Source organism: Macrobrachium rosenbergii, chromosome 6, assembly GCF_040412425.1.
Source record: "Macrobrachium rosenbergii isolate ZJJX-2024 chromosome 6, ASM4041242v1, whole genome shotgun sequence".
NCBI classification, from domain to species: Eukaryota; Metazoa; Arthropoda; class Malacostraca; order Decapoda; family Palaemonidae; genus Macrobrachium; species Macrobrachium rosenbergii.
Genome location: NC_089746.1, coordinates 30866512 through 30882290, shown reverse-complemented (window position 1 = coordinate 30882290; position 15779 = coordinate 30866512). Strand labels below are relative to the sequence as shown.

The following is a 15779-nucleotide window of genomic DNA, read 5'->3' as shown; positions in this document are numbered from 1 at the left end:
CTCTCATCCAGGTGTTGTCATAAATATAATCTCCAAATGATCTGGCAACACAGAGACTTCACTGAATGAGGCAGTTACTAGTATCCCCTTTTTTCCCATCATTATTTCTGCGTTCACTGTAGTGCGTTCATTCTTCAAGTTACTCCAGAACATTAAAACGAAATTCTTGTGATGAGTGTCTAGACAACTTATTCTTACAGTGCCAGTTACTGCACTTCTATCCTGAGGTCACTGAAGTTCTTGAATGTTGCCAGACAGTAATTGTTTTGGTCTCCTATTTCTTCCCTCTCAATCTCCATTTTGGTCTTTTTTTATTTTTTCTTTCTTATTCAGCAGTGTGATTCTGGACTCACATTTTTGTGCCTTTTTCATATTTTGGTGACTAATTTTTTTTTTTCATGAATGCCTTTAAAGCCATTGAGCGCAAAGCTACTGCATATTTTATTCTTACTTATTATTATTATTATAATTATTATTAATATTCATATACTAATAGTGTAGCTTCCAAGTCATTCTAAAGCGGTCTGTATGACAAGGCTTTTCAACTCTAAATCTGCAGATAGTTGGCTAATCGGTGTGATGTGTGATGACTACTTCAGTAACTAACTTTGTGTAAACTATTGTTTTCCTCTTTTCCTTTTTATGAAACATAACAGAAGAAATTTTTCTTCCTTCACAAAGACTTAAGATAAAAATCTTAAGAAGATATCACTCAGGAGTTGCCTTTTTTTTTTCCAACGTGTTTAAGCAACTGCACATCTTTTCCAATCAAGCCGTTCTGTTTTATTAACAGCTTACTTTTGCTGTGTTTACATATCAAATATTATACTTTCTTTGGTCATAGCATTATGCTGCATAAGTCAATGTTGTGATAGAATCCTTATTTTAATGTAGGATTGCACTAACTCTAACTCCAGCTTGGGTAAGGGATCATTGAGCTTAAAACTTTTCAAAGTTGATGTCGATTTTCATAATTTTCGAAAACTTTTTTTTTTCCTAACGGCCGTTTCTGGCTAGATCTGAGTTGATCAAGTCATAATTGTCAGTCATAGTTTTACGGATTCAGGTGATTATTGTAGACGCAATAGTTGTCAATAATAGTTTTACGGATTCAGATGATTATTGTAGACGTAATAATTGTCAATAATAGTTTTACGGATTCATATGATTGTTGTAGACGTAATAATTGTCAATAATAGTTTTGCGGATTCAGATGATTATTGTAGACGTAATAATTGTCAATAATAGTTTTACGGATTCAGATGATTATTGTAGACGTAATAATTGTCAGTCATAGTTTTACGGATTCAGGTGATTATTGTAGACGTAATAGCTGTCAATAATAGTTTTACGGATTCAGATGATTATTGTAGACGTAATAATTGTCAATAATAGTTTTACGGATTCATATGATTATTGTAGACGTAATAATTGTCAATAATAGTTTTGCGGATTCAGATGATTATTGTAGACGTAATAATTGTCAATAATAGTTTTACGGATTCAGATGATTATTGTAGACGTAATAATTGTCAGTCATAGTTTTACGGATTCAGGTGATTATTGTAGACGTAATAGCTGTCAATAATAGTTTTACGGATTCAGATGATTATTATAGACGTAATAATTGTCAATAATAGTTTTACGGATTCAGATGATTATAGTAGACGTAATAATTGTCAATAATAGTTTTACGGATTCAAATGATTATTGTAGACGTAAATTATAATTGTCAGTCATAGTTTTACGGATTCAGGTGATTATTGTAGACGTAATAATTGTCAATAATAGTTTTACGGATTCAGGTGATTATTGTAGACGTAATAATTGTCAATTATAGTTTTATGGATTCAGATGATTATTGTAGACGTAGTAATTGTCAATAATAGTTTTATGAATTCAGATGATTATTGTAGACATAAGGAGTCGACTGAGTCTTAAGAATAAGAATTTATTTTTGCAGTTCCCTCTCTGTCTCCTCCTCCACCCCCCTCCTCTAACGTCGTTCTCCATTTCCTCGAAATAGAGTCAGTTTGGCAAGTTACAGCATCTTTGTCGAACTCTCTATTCAAGCCTCAGCATGCAAATATATAATACAGTTATTTTGAAATCACAAGCCAGATTGCCTGAATACGACCTATCACTCTTTAAGTATGTATAACGGGAACAAATTTTAACCCGGTTTGTTATCTGAAAAAATCATGATGAATTTATTACATTGTCTAACCTTCACGTTATAAGTTGTTAAGATTATTTGAAGTCTTCAGTTCCTCTTCAGTTCCTCTTCGCCTCCATTTATTCCTTTCTGTGATTCATCAATAATTTATTGATTGCCTTTACAAAGGGAATAACTTGCAGTCCAGATAAATATTAGCAATGGCAAAAAAAAGTGCTAGGAGTTTGGGATATTGCAATCCTTCTCGGGTGAAATGTTAGCAGTCAAAATGTGATAATATCCTGAACTGTACATTTTTGAAATAGCAGTTGCATGTGTGTAGCTAAATGAGTTTTGTAGTCATTTATTCCTAATCTTTGGAACATGAAAGGTGTTTCCCTCGTCTAAAACTCATTGTGATTGTCAGTCCACACAAAATTTCCTTTCATTTAAAGCATCTGTCAATTCCTGTCCTTCTGCTGCTTTGATATGTCAAGATGAACAGTAATCTTTATGTTCTCAATCTCTCCTTTTTTAAGCTTTGGACTAATCTGATAATATTCCTGGCCTTGTATTTGTGTTCTTCATTGTGTACATAAAGCCACTGTTTTTCACTAACGAGCTTTTCTGCTGAACAGCATAGGAATATAGATTTATGTTCCTTTGTTGTGTATTTATGGTTTGAGTTCAGTTTTTGATTGTTGCTTCATTTCAGAGCATCCCGACCTCCTGTTTCAATTGCTTATGTTTCCCTTTGGTCATAACTTACTCTTCAGATATCAGATGAAATGAGAATTGTGTTGTAATTTGCAATGATTTACTTTTAAATTTCTCTTTTATTGTTGCTTCTTAATTAACTATATTTACTTATCGCTCTTTTTTTATTTTGATTTCGTCATGCGTGGAAGCTACAGAAGATAATCGAGTCTAATTTCTTTGGTTACTTCTAACTTAGACAGGCAATTAAAAACTAATTGGTTCCTTCAGATTCAATTATGAGTTCCAATCCATCATTTATTTTCCCTAATATCTCTGTGATATTATTTTGCAGATGCTTCTAGTACTACTATGTACTTATGAACACTTTTCACCTTCCTTTTTCCTCCAATGAAACGTTTCTGTGACGAGATTTCAATGTTCATAAATGTTTTCACTTTTTTTCTGTCTGCATCTTTTTTTATAATTAATTACAAAAGTATTTTTAGACCCTCATTTTCTTAGGCTGTGAGCAAACCAAAGCAGTCTCTCAGATTCTCACCTGGTTCACTTTTTTGGATAAGAAGACAAGCTGAGAATCTTTGCTGAGATCTTTTACTGATAATAATTCTTGATGCCTAGCATGACATTCTCTCGCTCTGACTACTTTTTTTTTTCTTTGTCCTTTTGAGTTTTCAGACTTTTGAAGCAGCTCAAAAGGCAATTTATAAATATTATATATATTATATAGCTTCTGGGTATTCTGTGTGTGTGTCATGATTTGCACATTAAGTTTTTCCAACACATTTTTTCATAGGACTATTTGCAAGTGCTTGCAAGACCTGAGGCCCTCCCTCTAGCAGAGTCAATGATTACATTCTACCTCGATCGTGTGGTAAGAGATCCCTCTCCTCGGGACCTCGGCTTTGCACACCCTCAGACGAATCTAGGGCTGTCCCATGTCGTAGCCTTCTGGTCATTTGGAATGAGTGACGTGACGAGATGCCCCTCCTCCTACCCCCCCTAACCCCCACAACCTCCACCGTCACCCCTGGTCCCCATTCCCGTATCTTCCCTTTAGAGAAATGACTTGACGGTATAATTTTAAATCTCAAAAAATAACTACTTCTTATGTCAGTTGATTCTGTTCCATCACCTCCAGCACTCATTTCAAATGCTCCCAAGATTTTGAGTTGATTAGAAGTGTGGAGATAACAGTGATACAATGAGAAAGATATCACTCTCGTTAGAAATCAACATCTCCTCTTGGAATTTTTATTATGTTCTGTTTGATTTTTTTCACGATTTACAAGAACTACTGACATGTCTCTCACAAATGCTGATGCCAGTTTTAGCAGAAATCAAGAACTTAAGTACACCATTTCTCAGTGAGCCATAGCTAATAAAAAGTTTTTTCATTGTCTATTTAAAACTTTCATTTCAAAATGCTTGAATAACCAAGTCTCTGGAAACGGCATCGGAATTTGAATTATAAACAGGAACCCAACTGCCATACAAAGTCTGAGGGTCTCATAGTCTATGTTTAGATTTTTAGAATAGGCCAACACAAGGAATTTAAGAATCTGGTACATAACCCTTACGGCAGCGTGATTTACCAAAGTTAGTGTCACTCATAGTAAAACTTACGTATTCACTTGTAACTGAATTATATCTGAGACTACTTTTTAATGCAAAGGATGTACGGTGAAAATTAATGGTTAGTTAAAGGAACATAATGCGTAGTTTCAAACCATGGTTTGAAGAAGGTTTTAATTGCCATATATTGCCATCATAAGGATATTAAAGTAATATGATCCAAAATGTTTAGCCATTGATGATAAAAGGTCTTCCAGTGTCAGGTGTGCAAAATGGACAGAGAGGTTCTCACAGGCAAATTGGCAAGCTCTCCATTTGATTGCCACCCCAAGCAACTGATGGAAATTTAATGTTCTACAGTATACCGTATGCCAGATCACACGGTCTAGCTTGGCCCACTGATTACATAACTAATATTCCCCAAGATAAGGCTCAGTAAAGTAGTCTGCCCTCTCTGGGCTTAAGGGACTAATGCTCAAATACTGATTTGGGTTACAAAAACGCATATAATTAACTGAAAATTTTTATTGAAAGACACTATTTTCAACCAGATTCTGCTCCTAACTGCCAAAGGCAAAATCTGCAGTAAAAAAGAAGATAAAAGAAAAAGGTATTTTAGTATGCGTCCGTAAAAACGGCAACTGCTTTAAAACTATTAGGGATAAAGAGCTAAACTAAGTCTCATTTATTAGCTACAGAGTGTGTCAACAATATCTGGAGGAAAAATCTAGGTGGAAATAGTGTCTTTCAATAAAATTTGCAGTTAGTCATATGCGTTTTCGTAACCCAAGCCAACATTTGAGCAACAGTCCCTTAATTGTGCTTGGCGGTTATTTGGAAGGCTGTTTGATTGATGCCTCCAAATTCAATTCTGTTTTCATGAAAAGATGATTGTGTGGGATGGCAATTTCGTAAAGCCTGAATGACACTTGGAGTTCATCATGAAATGATCATTTGCCTTGTTCCTCATTTAAAGTGCTCTCCTGACGAGATATCTTCAACCATTCTGTTTCTTTGTTGTGGTCACAGACAAAACTTCGTTTTTGAGAATTTTAATTTTGGATTCAAGGTGTTCGCTTAGGCATTATATTGTAGCACGAAGCTACAATGCAATGCTTTCTTAATGCATACATGACACTTCTGTCATTCACTCCAGTGATTGCTTGCACAGCTACGGATTGGCCACCTTTTTCAACTTGAACAATACATTTTGGATCTTGCCGTATACCACCATTAATACAGTACTAAAATGGCAATTAAGACTTGTTGTAATATTTATTTTATGTTATTTGCCACTGATATTTCTTTCAAAAGAATTTTTGTATCCCAAACTGAAATAAAAATTCTGATTTATCTACATTTCTTTAAGGAACTCCTTATATCAGGTTGAGTGATCTTGTGTGGCAATCTGAACCGAAGATGAATTTACTAATTTAGGCTGAGTCACGTTACATGCATTTTACAGTAACTTAGCATAATAGACAAACGAAATGTGACGCAAAGAAAGAACCTTTGTACCAAATTCTTAGATTCGATCCAAATAGTGCTTGTCCATGTTTGCTGAAATAGAAAGCATCGAAACTTAGAGGAAAAAACCGCATGAGAGGTTTCTCATCATTTTCATTGATTAGAATATCAGCTGCAGTAGGAGTTGTAGTGACTAAGTACAGAGAGTAAAAGCAATTCTTTCACTGTGGAAAACATGAATATCAGTATTTCCTTAGGATCTTTTCTAGATAGTGACCCCAAAGGGTTTAAACCCGGCATGTATCCACCTTTGCGGCGTGTTTAATACAAGCCCGATGGGGATGACCGTAATAACATAAACAAAAGACTATAAATATCATAAAGATAATGACCCTCAAGAAATATTAATTGTAGATAACGACCCCCGAAAACCCTTGGGGGTCACTATCTAGGAAAGATCCTTTCCTTATTACTGTGGAAGATGTAGGAAAGGAACGATGCGTTGGCCATGGAAATTATTTGCCTATTTCGCTGAGGCTTTTGTTGACACAAAAATAACACAATTAATTTTGGTTAATACAAAAGTGCGTGGTCTTTGTTACGTGTAAATCTGGTTTGTTTGTTTATTTGTTTTTGTAACTTAAACAACCTAGGTGGTAGTGAAAGGGAAATGCGGAACTCTTAAGATGTAATAAAGGCGTCAATAATAATGGGTGTATAACAAAAAGAAAACAGAAACATATATTTCACCTTTTGGGTATTTTTCTCCCATTAATAAAAATAATCTTAAAATACACAGTATTTTAATCGTGCTGTTATTTTGTTCACGCTGGAATGACAAATTTGGTTCTTAATAAGAGTGGTCATGGTTTTTTATCTGCTTGATGTGAAAATGTAAATCATGGTCTCATTTCTGCGTTCGTTATTTTTTTCCCTTATTCTAATTCAGTGACATTACTGTTCCAATAAATAACGTTAGAAATAACAAGGCAGGGATTTGGCTGTGCATTTCAAAAGTGAAACTCAACGTGGGCGATACTGGTCAGGCCATGTGTTCAAGGCCCTAATTGGCTGCTTTATTTCAAGAACATATTGGTGTTTCGCAAAATAGGTAATCGAAATTGAGTCTTTTATGCCCAAAGTTTGCCGTCAAGGAGCTCAGGTAATTAATTAACCTGTCTGCCGTCCATTTTTCTGCCTAACTGTGGATCTGGTGGGCTCTCTATAATGTCCCTCTACCTCCTCAAGTTACAGTGTTTTTGGCTACTGTATTTTTAACATCTTTGCAGATAAAAGATTTCAGACTTCTTATTTGTCATCAATGGGTGATTGAAATTAATCATGTTATGTGATATATCTAAATGTCAAGATCACACGGAGAGGTCAGAGTTCAAATTGGAATTTGCTACAAACTAAAAATTTTGTTATACAAAGGCGAACGAGACAGTGACCTCGACGCCCTTACGTAATGCAGGCGTGAAATAGAAATGAAATGAAGGAATAGGAGCAGAAAAAATTGACAACGGAAAACTTAATAGAATCAGAGACAAGTGCAATAAGTATAAAATTCCAGACAGAACGAATGAGGGGTTACTGGTCTCCGGGGAGTAACTGCGATATGTGGTGAATTTGCTCGTGCTGTGTGGCCGCCGTGAATGAAGAGTGACTCTCCCTCAGCTCAGCAGAACACTGGCCAGAACAATACCCGTAGAAAGAAACAGTTTAGTTTTTTACGGAGTCAGCTGTTAAAAAAATTCTGTCATTATTTTTTCCCTGTTACTATTTATTCTATGAGTAATTCTTTTAAACTGGTCTGCCTAAAATCTTATACTCTCTTATTGAGCACTTGAAATATCACTGCGGATGCAGTAGTTTAGTCTCACTTGACCATAAGTTTAGTGAGCCCCACAACTCTTTACTGTATATTTATATAATTTTCAATGACTTTCTTGAAGCTGCTTATCTATGAAACTGTAACACTTTACATCATATGGTTAGCATATGATGTCAATAATCACGTGCTGTCCGCGATTACACTTTGCTTTTTATTTGTAGTGTATCTTTTGAAAAACAGTTTAGGTATTATAGTTTCTTATATTTATGAAATAGTTATTATTATTTGGTCTACATAAGGCATTTTCAGAAGGACCCACAAAATACCCCAAACAATCCTTTACGACCTCCTTGATACTTTTATGAATCTATTTTTTAGCACAGATAGTCGGATTATATATACATATGTATGTTTAGCTACCTTATACTTAGTCATCTAAGAAAGAATAAGTTAGTTGTATAAAATTTTGGCCTATAGTTACTGGGTGATGCAGCTCTGACATCAGTTCATCTAGTTAGTAAAAGATGTCTTTGCATGGTAATCGTGCATAGTTATGCAATGCTGAGTTTCCGAATGGATGGCGTTAGGTGCAACAGCATTTTTTTTTTTTGAAAGCCTCCCCTTTTTTTCAGGAGGGTTCGAATAGTTAATAGATATCTGTTCGTGGAAGTATGTTAAGTCTTGCTGTGTACAGTTTGCAATTGCTGCAGTGTTGATCCAAACCATAGTGAAAATATTTAAGTATTAATATTTCATCCTCCTTTTGTCGTCATGAAATTCTTTGCAGCCTGTAACGTGACTAATTGTTTTATTGTATTTGGTAATGGATTTAAACTTTCTGAATTCAGAATTTTGGATGTATTGTATACTGTGAATGGGAAAACTGTTACGAACAAATCAACGTCATTGGACAATTTTCACAGAATTCAGAATTGTGATTGTGGATGATTTTTTTTATTTTGTCCGAAACTATTTCTTTTCTGCTTTTATAGGATAAAAATAACTCGTTAATATCACAAAAGTGGCATACTTTCCAGCCTGCAAAAATAGACGAAAACAATTCTAGTATTACTGTGGAACCTAGTCGAAATCATCAAGATGTGAGCGCCCAGTTTAATCGACAATTTGTGGCATAGAACCGACAAATCGTGCACACACGCGCACACACACACACACACACACAGAACCTAAATTTACTCCGCTAGGGACCTAACTTGAGAATCATTCAGCAGTGTAGATAACGATTTTGAATCTTGGCAAATGCATTCACTCGAAAGGAGGAAGTCATTTGGTAGTCCGAATGGAAACAGAATTGATTTAGGTTGCTGAGATTACAGTAGTGCTGTAAAATGCACTAATCACTGTATTCTTTATGTCCCACCGAGGGGAAAGCCACTAAAAACCTACGTTTGCCTCTGTTGCATTTGTTTTTAAGTGATTTGTACCTTCCACTCTGTATTCTTCCTGTTCTTTGCTTTGAGGATCATTTAAAAGTTGCGGTAATGTACTGGGTTTTTTATGCCACTTCCTGCAGGTACGCAGTGAAATAGTTTCAGGGTGATCTGAAAATTATTTGGCTTTTAATTAAATAAAAAAGATCCGAGCATAAAAGTAGATAACAGAAGACTGTAAATTAGGTTATCTATGAAATACCTGTAGAGTAGCATAGGATATAGGTGATGTCCCTCTGATAAGTATAGAAATGTAACTTTAGTCTGATTGTTTGAGGCTGACGGTAAGTTTCCACAGTCGATATCATCGTGACCTACCATCGGTACTGAGCAGCATGACTAGCCAATCACGATTAGTCGTAAAGACATCTGCTGCTGATTTTTGCTGTCAGCTTCGAAACAACAGATCATAGTATCGTCGTAATTTAGAACGCCAGTCCTTACAGGATGAAATATACCCAGCAACGACTTAGCGAGGTAGCACTAGGTTTGTGCAGTAGTAAACTTAAATGAGAAGAAGTACAGTTTCATTAAAAAAACGAATTTAGAATCATTCTAGTTCATTAGGCTGCTGCTACTAATACTGCAATCCTCTGATGACTCCTTTTTGCTTGATGGTAATCTTTAGTCTCGCATGCCGCCTGCTTCAGTGTTTGTCTTTTACCACTCTCAACTTCATTTTCTTCGTGATCAGCTTAGTTAGATCCTAATCTTGCTTGCATGCTTCACTCTCAAAAGAAATGTCAGTAACTAGTGGAAATGAAACTCATTAGAACTTTGCCCTGTTGATAAATTAATGAAATACACTGATGATATAATTATAATATCGCTGCAGTTCATTGTCAATGACGTGATTCAGATTATCATGACAACGGGTACTTGCTTATATTGTGAATAATATCTGCTTTCAGACTGAGGAAATGACCATCTCTCTTACACGGCCTGTTTACAACATGTCCGACTATGCTGTAAGTATTTAGTTTTGGTCTTAGAAGCAGTCTGTATTTCTTTTTTTTTATTTGGCTTACTTAATCTATGCACCATGCTGAAACTACCAATGCAAAGAATCAGCCATACATCAGGTTTTATATGATATCACTAAACAGTTGCATCCGAAGAAGCTTATATTTTTACCTGTCTTCAGAAAAAAATATTAATTTCCTTCACAGAACACTTCTGAATTGCTGGGCGTGGCCGGAATAGACGTCCCCATACAAACCTTGAAGAATCTCTCTCCTTTCGAAGCCTTGGGTCCCAATGGCTATGCATTCATCATTAACCACAATGGCTTTCTGGTGATGCATCCCCGGCTTGGTCGTCAGTTATCGTATCTCTTGGTGAGTTTGCAATTTTTTATTAGCTTAGACTTTGTTGTTTTTAACCCTTGATATGGAACGGGAATTGTCGAAGAACTTTGTGTATGCTTTCGTTCATTTCAAAACCTTGGTCTGATTGCCGTGAGGAGATGGCTTTGCTTTTTTTGTTGATTAAATTTGCATGCATCACTTATTCATGAAGAAATTTAAAGGCTCAGTCATTGCACAAAAGGTGTTTGTGGCTCACTAAACAGGAACCGGAAAGGGCTTGCCATCTCATCATGATTTGAAATTTTCTTTTCTCAACATAATTTAAAATTTTCTTTTTAATTTGGTTTTGATTTTGTTTTATTATGCTAGGAACCAGTTAGATTAATTTCCTTTTCTCATTAGAATTTAAATTTTCTTCTTGTCCCCAATTTCCTTGAATTTCCATGAAAACGCCTCCTGAGAAGGCGGGGTTATAGAACCAGCTGCTGTAAGCTTTTTGGCTGTGCTGACTAGTGTTGCTTTGTTTTAGTTTTACTGCGCTATGAAACAACTAAGTTATTTAGGCGTTGGCGCTTTCACATTCATTTTTGCATCCAGGGTCCTCCGCACATAGACCTCCTGGACGTGGAGGAGGACGTGGGCGAAATGGAGGCAATCAGGAACAACATGGTGAGGGGGAGCAATGGGCAGAAGGTGATCGTTGGAAAGATTCGCATCGATGATTCCCATCGAGTTGCATACAGCGGTATCCAGTATGATTATTCACCCATACAGAACTCGTCTTACAGGTAAAATTGAATTTGTGTTTACAAGTCAGAGTGGTTTTCTGTATGGGTACCATTCTAGTAAAATGAGAAGTTGCGCCTTAAAAGGAACGGTCATTTTTTTTTCTGTGATTGTATGACTGATTTTTTTCCCCCCTAAGTCTGCTTGTCAACTTACATTTCGGTATTAGTGCATTTTACTTCAATATAGTTTTATTTGGCGAAGAAAGAATGGAAATGTATTGTTGGTTTAGTGGTTAGTCCTTGATAGTGGCTAAGCTATGTTTGGAGTGTAATTGATAAACCACATATCAAATATTACAGCATGTTTATGCGAATTAACAATAGCTTCCTATAAGTACTATTTACATACTGTTTCCAGATAACCTTCCACAAATCTGTCATATAAATAGAATGCGGAAAAGTAAAATAGCAAGTAACATTTTGCATCAACGGACGAAAAATAGATTATTAGCTGCTTTAATGTGAAACTGCTTACGTACAATAGGACTATAAATAGGCCTGAATATTCAGTATTAATCTTAGCCAAACTTCATTTGCAGCCTTGGTCTGCTGACGTTGAAGAGGTCTCAGCACTTGATAATCGAGGACCATGAGGCTCTGTGGGACGAACAGCCTAATGTGACCTGTACAGTCGTAGCACCTTGGCCATACTGCAGGGGACGCGAAGGGGTCACCCAAGAGGAGAATCTGGCTACACTGATGGATGACATATTCCAGAGAAAAAAGTCCTGTGAGTGGAGGGATTATTAGTTGTAAACGAAATAAGCGTATTTAATGTAAAGGCACGACATACTATTGTCCTCGTCCTTCTACAATGACAGTATCTATGCATTATCTAATTATCTGTATGCAATATTGTACAGGCATTCGCATAGTACGTGTATATGAGTCTGTGCATGCACAAAGCTCAGCAATCAACTTGGGTAAATACGGTATCATAAATGCTCGTCTTTGAAACCTGTGCTATATTCACTTATTTTTACAACAGTCTTCTGTTGTGTCTGCACTGAAGGGGAACTGAGAAAATATTTACAACTTCTACCACTTTAATTCGTCTTCCTGCCATATAGTCCGTCTTTTGAGAAAATGTTATTCTGCTGTCACGCATTACTGTCATTTCATCGTCACTTTACCTCTTAACAGGTAATGATAAGTTGGTCCAAGGCCTCGTTTGGTCTCAGCGCTGGACGAAGCCGTTACTAGATAAATGGATGGCGGAACGAGTTTCGTCGGAGGATATCATAGGAAGAGCAGTCTTCACTCGGTTTGGCTTGACGAGGTTCTTCCCAGAAAGGTAGGATTTGAATTATTATTATTATTATTATTATTATTATTATTATTATTATTATTATTATTATTATTATTATTCAGAAGATGAAACCTATTCATAGGGAACAAGCCCAACAAAGGGGCCACTGACTTGAAATTCAAGCTTCCAAAGAATTTGGTGTTCATTAGGAAGAAGTAAGAGGGAGTAAAGTGAAATACAGAAAGAAGAGATCCCACTTATTAAAAAATAAAAAAAAATTTATTAATGAATAGTTAGAGAGATAAAAATATATTAAAATGCAAAGGGAATATTATTAGGGTAGTAATGCACTGCATTTTCGCTTGAACTTCTAAAGTAGTTCCAATTGCACGACATCCTCTGGGAGGCTGTTCCACAGTCCAACGGTGTGAGGAATATAATACAGCTTTGTTGTAACTTGGTTCGTTCCCAGCTATCCTTCTCTTTATGTGAGTATGTGTGTGTATGTGTGGTTTGTGCATTAATTGTGGTAGGTGAGCTTCCATCCTCTTTGATCACCGATATACCATATCATAATACCAGATGGCAAAAACCTCGATGGCTCAGACAGAGCTAAAAGGTCTGTTAGCGGGTTCAAAAGGGCTGAAGAGAGAACACTTTGCTATCCGTGTAGACATCCCGGGATTATATATGTTTATTTTTGCTTAAAAGCAAATGGATGTTATAAATTCATACAAAACAAAGCCACTACAACACCTTCTAAAAAACATAACAAACATCTCATATCTATATATACCCGCGCATAACTTCTATATAAATTGGGTCTGGTATGATATGAAAACATACGTATAAGCGATGTCAGGCAGGGCAGCCGATCGAGACCACAGGTCTATATCAAAGGCATCGTGCTTACCCCATACAAAAATGGGAATAAAAGATTAAAAGAAAAAAGAAGAAGTGGATTTTGACTTACTAAAAGTCGGTTGAGCAAAGGGAAATAGAATAGTAGATATTTTGTTTATTTTCATGTTAATTCATATACACACATATTGTAGACAAAGATATAATATCGTATCATATTATATATTAATTTAGTATTTTCGATGGAGAGAAAATCAGTGTTGCCAACAGCACGACTGTGTAGTTTATCGATTATAATTTACATAAAATCAATTTAAGATTTTGTAAAATCAATAAATTACATAAAATCAGAAGAGTAACACAAGAGAGCTTTATGCACTGGCTCCTTGGCACCGTGTTTATGTTAATTGGCAAAGCAAGGGTGCCACATGCATACAGTTTATACTCTAAGAGAGCCTCTTAAAAGATGCTTAATAACATATAAGGACACTGAGGATTACGTTACATAACAAGTGCCACAGTTATACAGATTATATCCTGAAGAAATCTTCTCAAAGTTGATTGATGAAGGGGGAGGCACTGTGGGCCAGTGGGGTGACACAGCTGTGCATACACCTATTCTGCAATATAGAAATGCACATGATCACTTTGGGTTGTTAGAGCGATGGGTAAAAGTTTACTTAGAGGGCTGAAGGCTGAGAGAGGAGCCATCCAAGATAAAATATAATGCAAAATGGGATTGATACTTATGAGCAATTTACCACAAGTAATGTTAACACCAATTCGTTAAGGCCTTTAAGATGATTGCAAGGGAGGAAATGAGCAGCGGGAAATACAGTTGGAGAAGGTGTTTCTGAAATAACTTTCCAATACCACACACACAGTACCTGAATTCCTGGGACAAGGAATCTTGAATGTAGAGACAGTTGGAAGTTTTGTCAATAGGGACGTCAACGGTTGGCACTAACGCGGCACTGGTTCGGTCAACAATAGACAGAGAGGATCTCTGTTGTTGGCCAGCCGGTTGGCCGCTCGGCAAGTAGTCTGCTTCCACTTGACCTCTGACCTCCTCTTTATATGCATTCCTGCTCCGGGGCTTTTTGTTTGGCTTAACTTAGGTCTGGAGGAGCCGAGTGCTGTTACTCATGCCTTCTGGCAATTCAGGTATCCTCTGCCCTTGTCGTTTGGTGTGCCTGGAAGAGGAGAGCATCTCGGCAGAAGGGCGAATTCAGCAGGGAGATTGGACAATTGAGAGGACGTTAAGAGGGAGAAAGGTCAAGGATGGCCAATGGCCATAACGAATGGTTAAGTGTAGCTAGCTAGGTGCGGACCGTAGAGGCCTACTTGCTTCTGCTATCTGCCCATTACAAGTACCTCGTGTTAGTATTAGAATAGTTTCTTTATATTTGATTTTGATACGTTTTCAACAACGTCACAGGCTCTGCTCTCTCTCTCTCTCTCTCACCCCTTATACAATGAAAAATCTCTTTCATAATGCTCCTCTTTCCAGCCAAAAAGCCGGTGCTTCCATATGGCGCGATCCCTTGAACAACCCAGCACTGCGGAGAGCTGAAATCAGTGGCTCTGTTTCTGTCATCCCTCATACGAAAGGGGCGTTCCTCTCTGCCCCGGTCTCCGTCAAGAAGAATAACGAGGAAGTGGTGGCTGGAGGTAAGGAATCCTTATTATGAGCGTGGTTTGTCCGAAGATATAATTGTGTAAGAAGGCATGGTATACACGTCGTGTACTTTATACTTAAGGTATGTAGGAATGTCCGTAATTGAAGTAGATGAATAAGTTGATGTATGTGAACGGGTTATTAAGGTAAATTAATGGGCATCAATCAAGTGAAGTAACCCTGTATCACCCAGTTTCTTAGCTGGTTATAATTAGTGTGACGTCTTTTATATATATATATATATATATATATATATATACACACACATAGTAAATTTGTTTTTAAACTATTATACTGTTAGCTTTGGAGTATTGGCTCCAGGAAGTTTTACCCTAATACTTGCTAAATATACACGACGTCGACATACCTAAGCTGAACTGTCAAAGTTTGGCCACTGTTAGGGTAGCACGTTCAGGAACCAACCCGTCCATGGCGTATATATACGAGTATATATACAGTATATATATATATATATATATATATATATATATATATATATATATATATATATATATATAATCTGTTGCAGGAATTCTTCCTAAATTTGATTATGCACTTGTAGCTGTAGAATCTTACACGTAGCGAAAATAACATTTTTCCCCATACCATTCCGGTTCCACCCAGCTGTTGGCGTGAACTTGACCTCCAGTTATTTGCGCCAGGGTTTCAAGCAAAGTTTGAGGCACATCTGGAAGAA

General features: G+C 36.5%; 1 protein-coding gene across 6 annotated transcripts in view; it reads left to right on the top strand.

Annotated features, from left to right (window-relative positions):
- LOC136839420 (voltage-dependent calcium channel subunit alpha-2/delta-1-like) overlaps nt 1-15779 on the top strand; it is a 195360-nt gene that overhangs the window by 174717 nt on the left and 4864 nt on the right. For 4 of the 6 annotated variants that reach the window (XM_067105436.1, XM_067105433.1, XM_067105435.1 and 1 more), the window contains 7 exons: nt 10111-10167; nt 10369-10536; nt 11104-11294; nt 11834-12024; nt 12438-12588; nt 14915-15075; nt 15707-15779. The exon at nt 15707-15779 is cut by the window's right edge and continues 61 nt beyond it. In XM_067105436.1, the coding sequence (XP_066961537.1) occupies nt 10111-10167; nt 10369-10536; nt 11104-11294; nt 11834-12024; nt 12438-12588; nt 14915-15075; nt 15707-15779 (992 nt within the window). Of the gene's footprint in view, nt 1-3668; nt 3747-10110; nt 10168-10368; nt 10537-11103; nt 11295-11833; nt 12025-12437; nt 12589-14914; nt 15076-15706 lie in introns of all 6 variants that reach the window. The other 2 variants (XM_067105434.1, XM_067105432.1) reach the window with 1 other exon arrangement.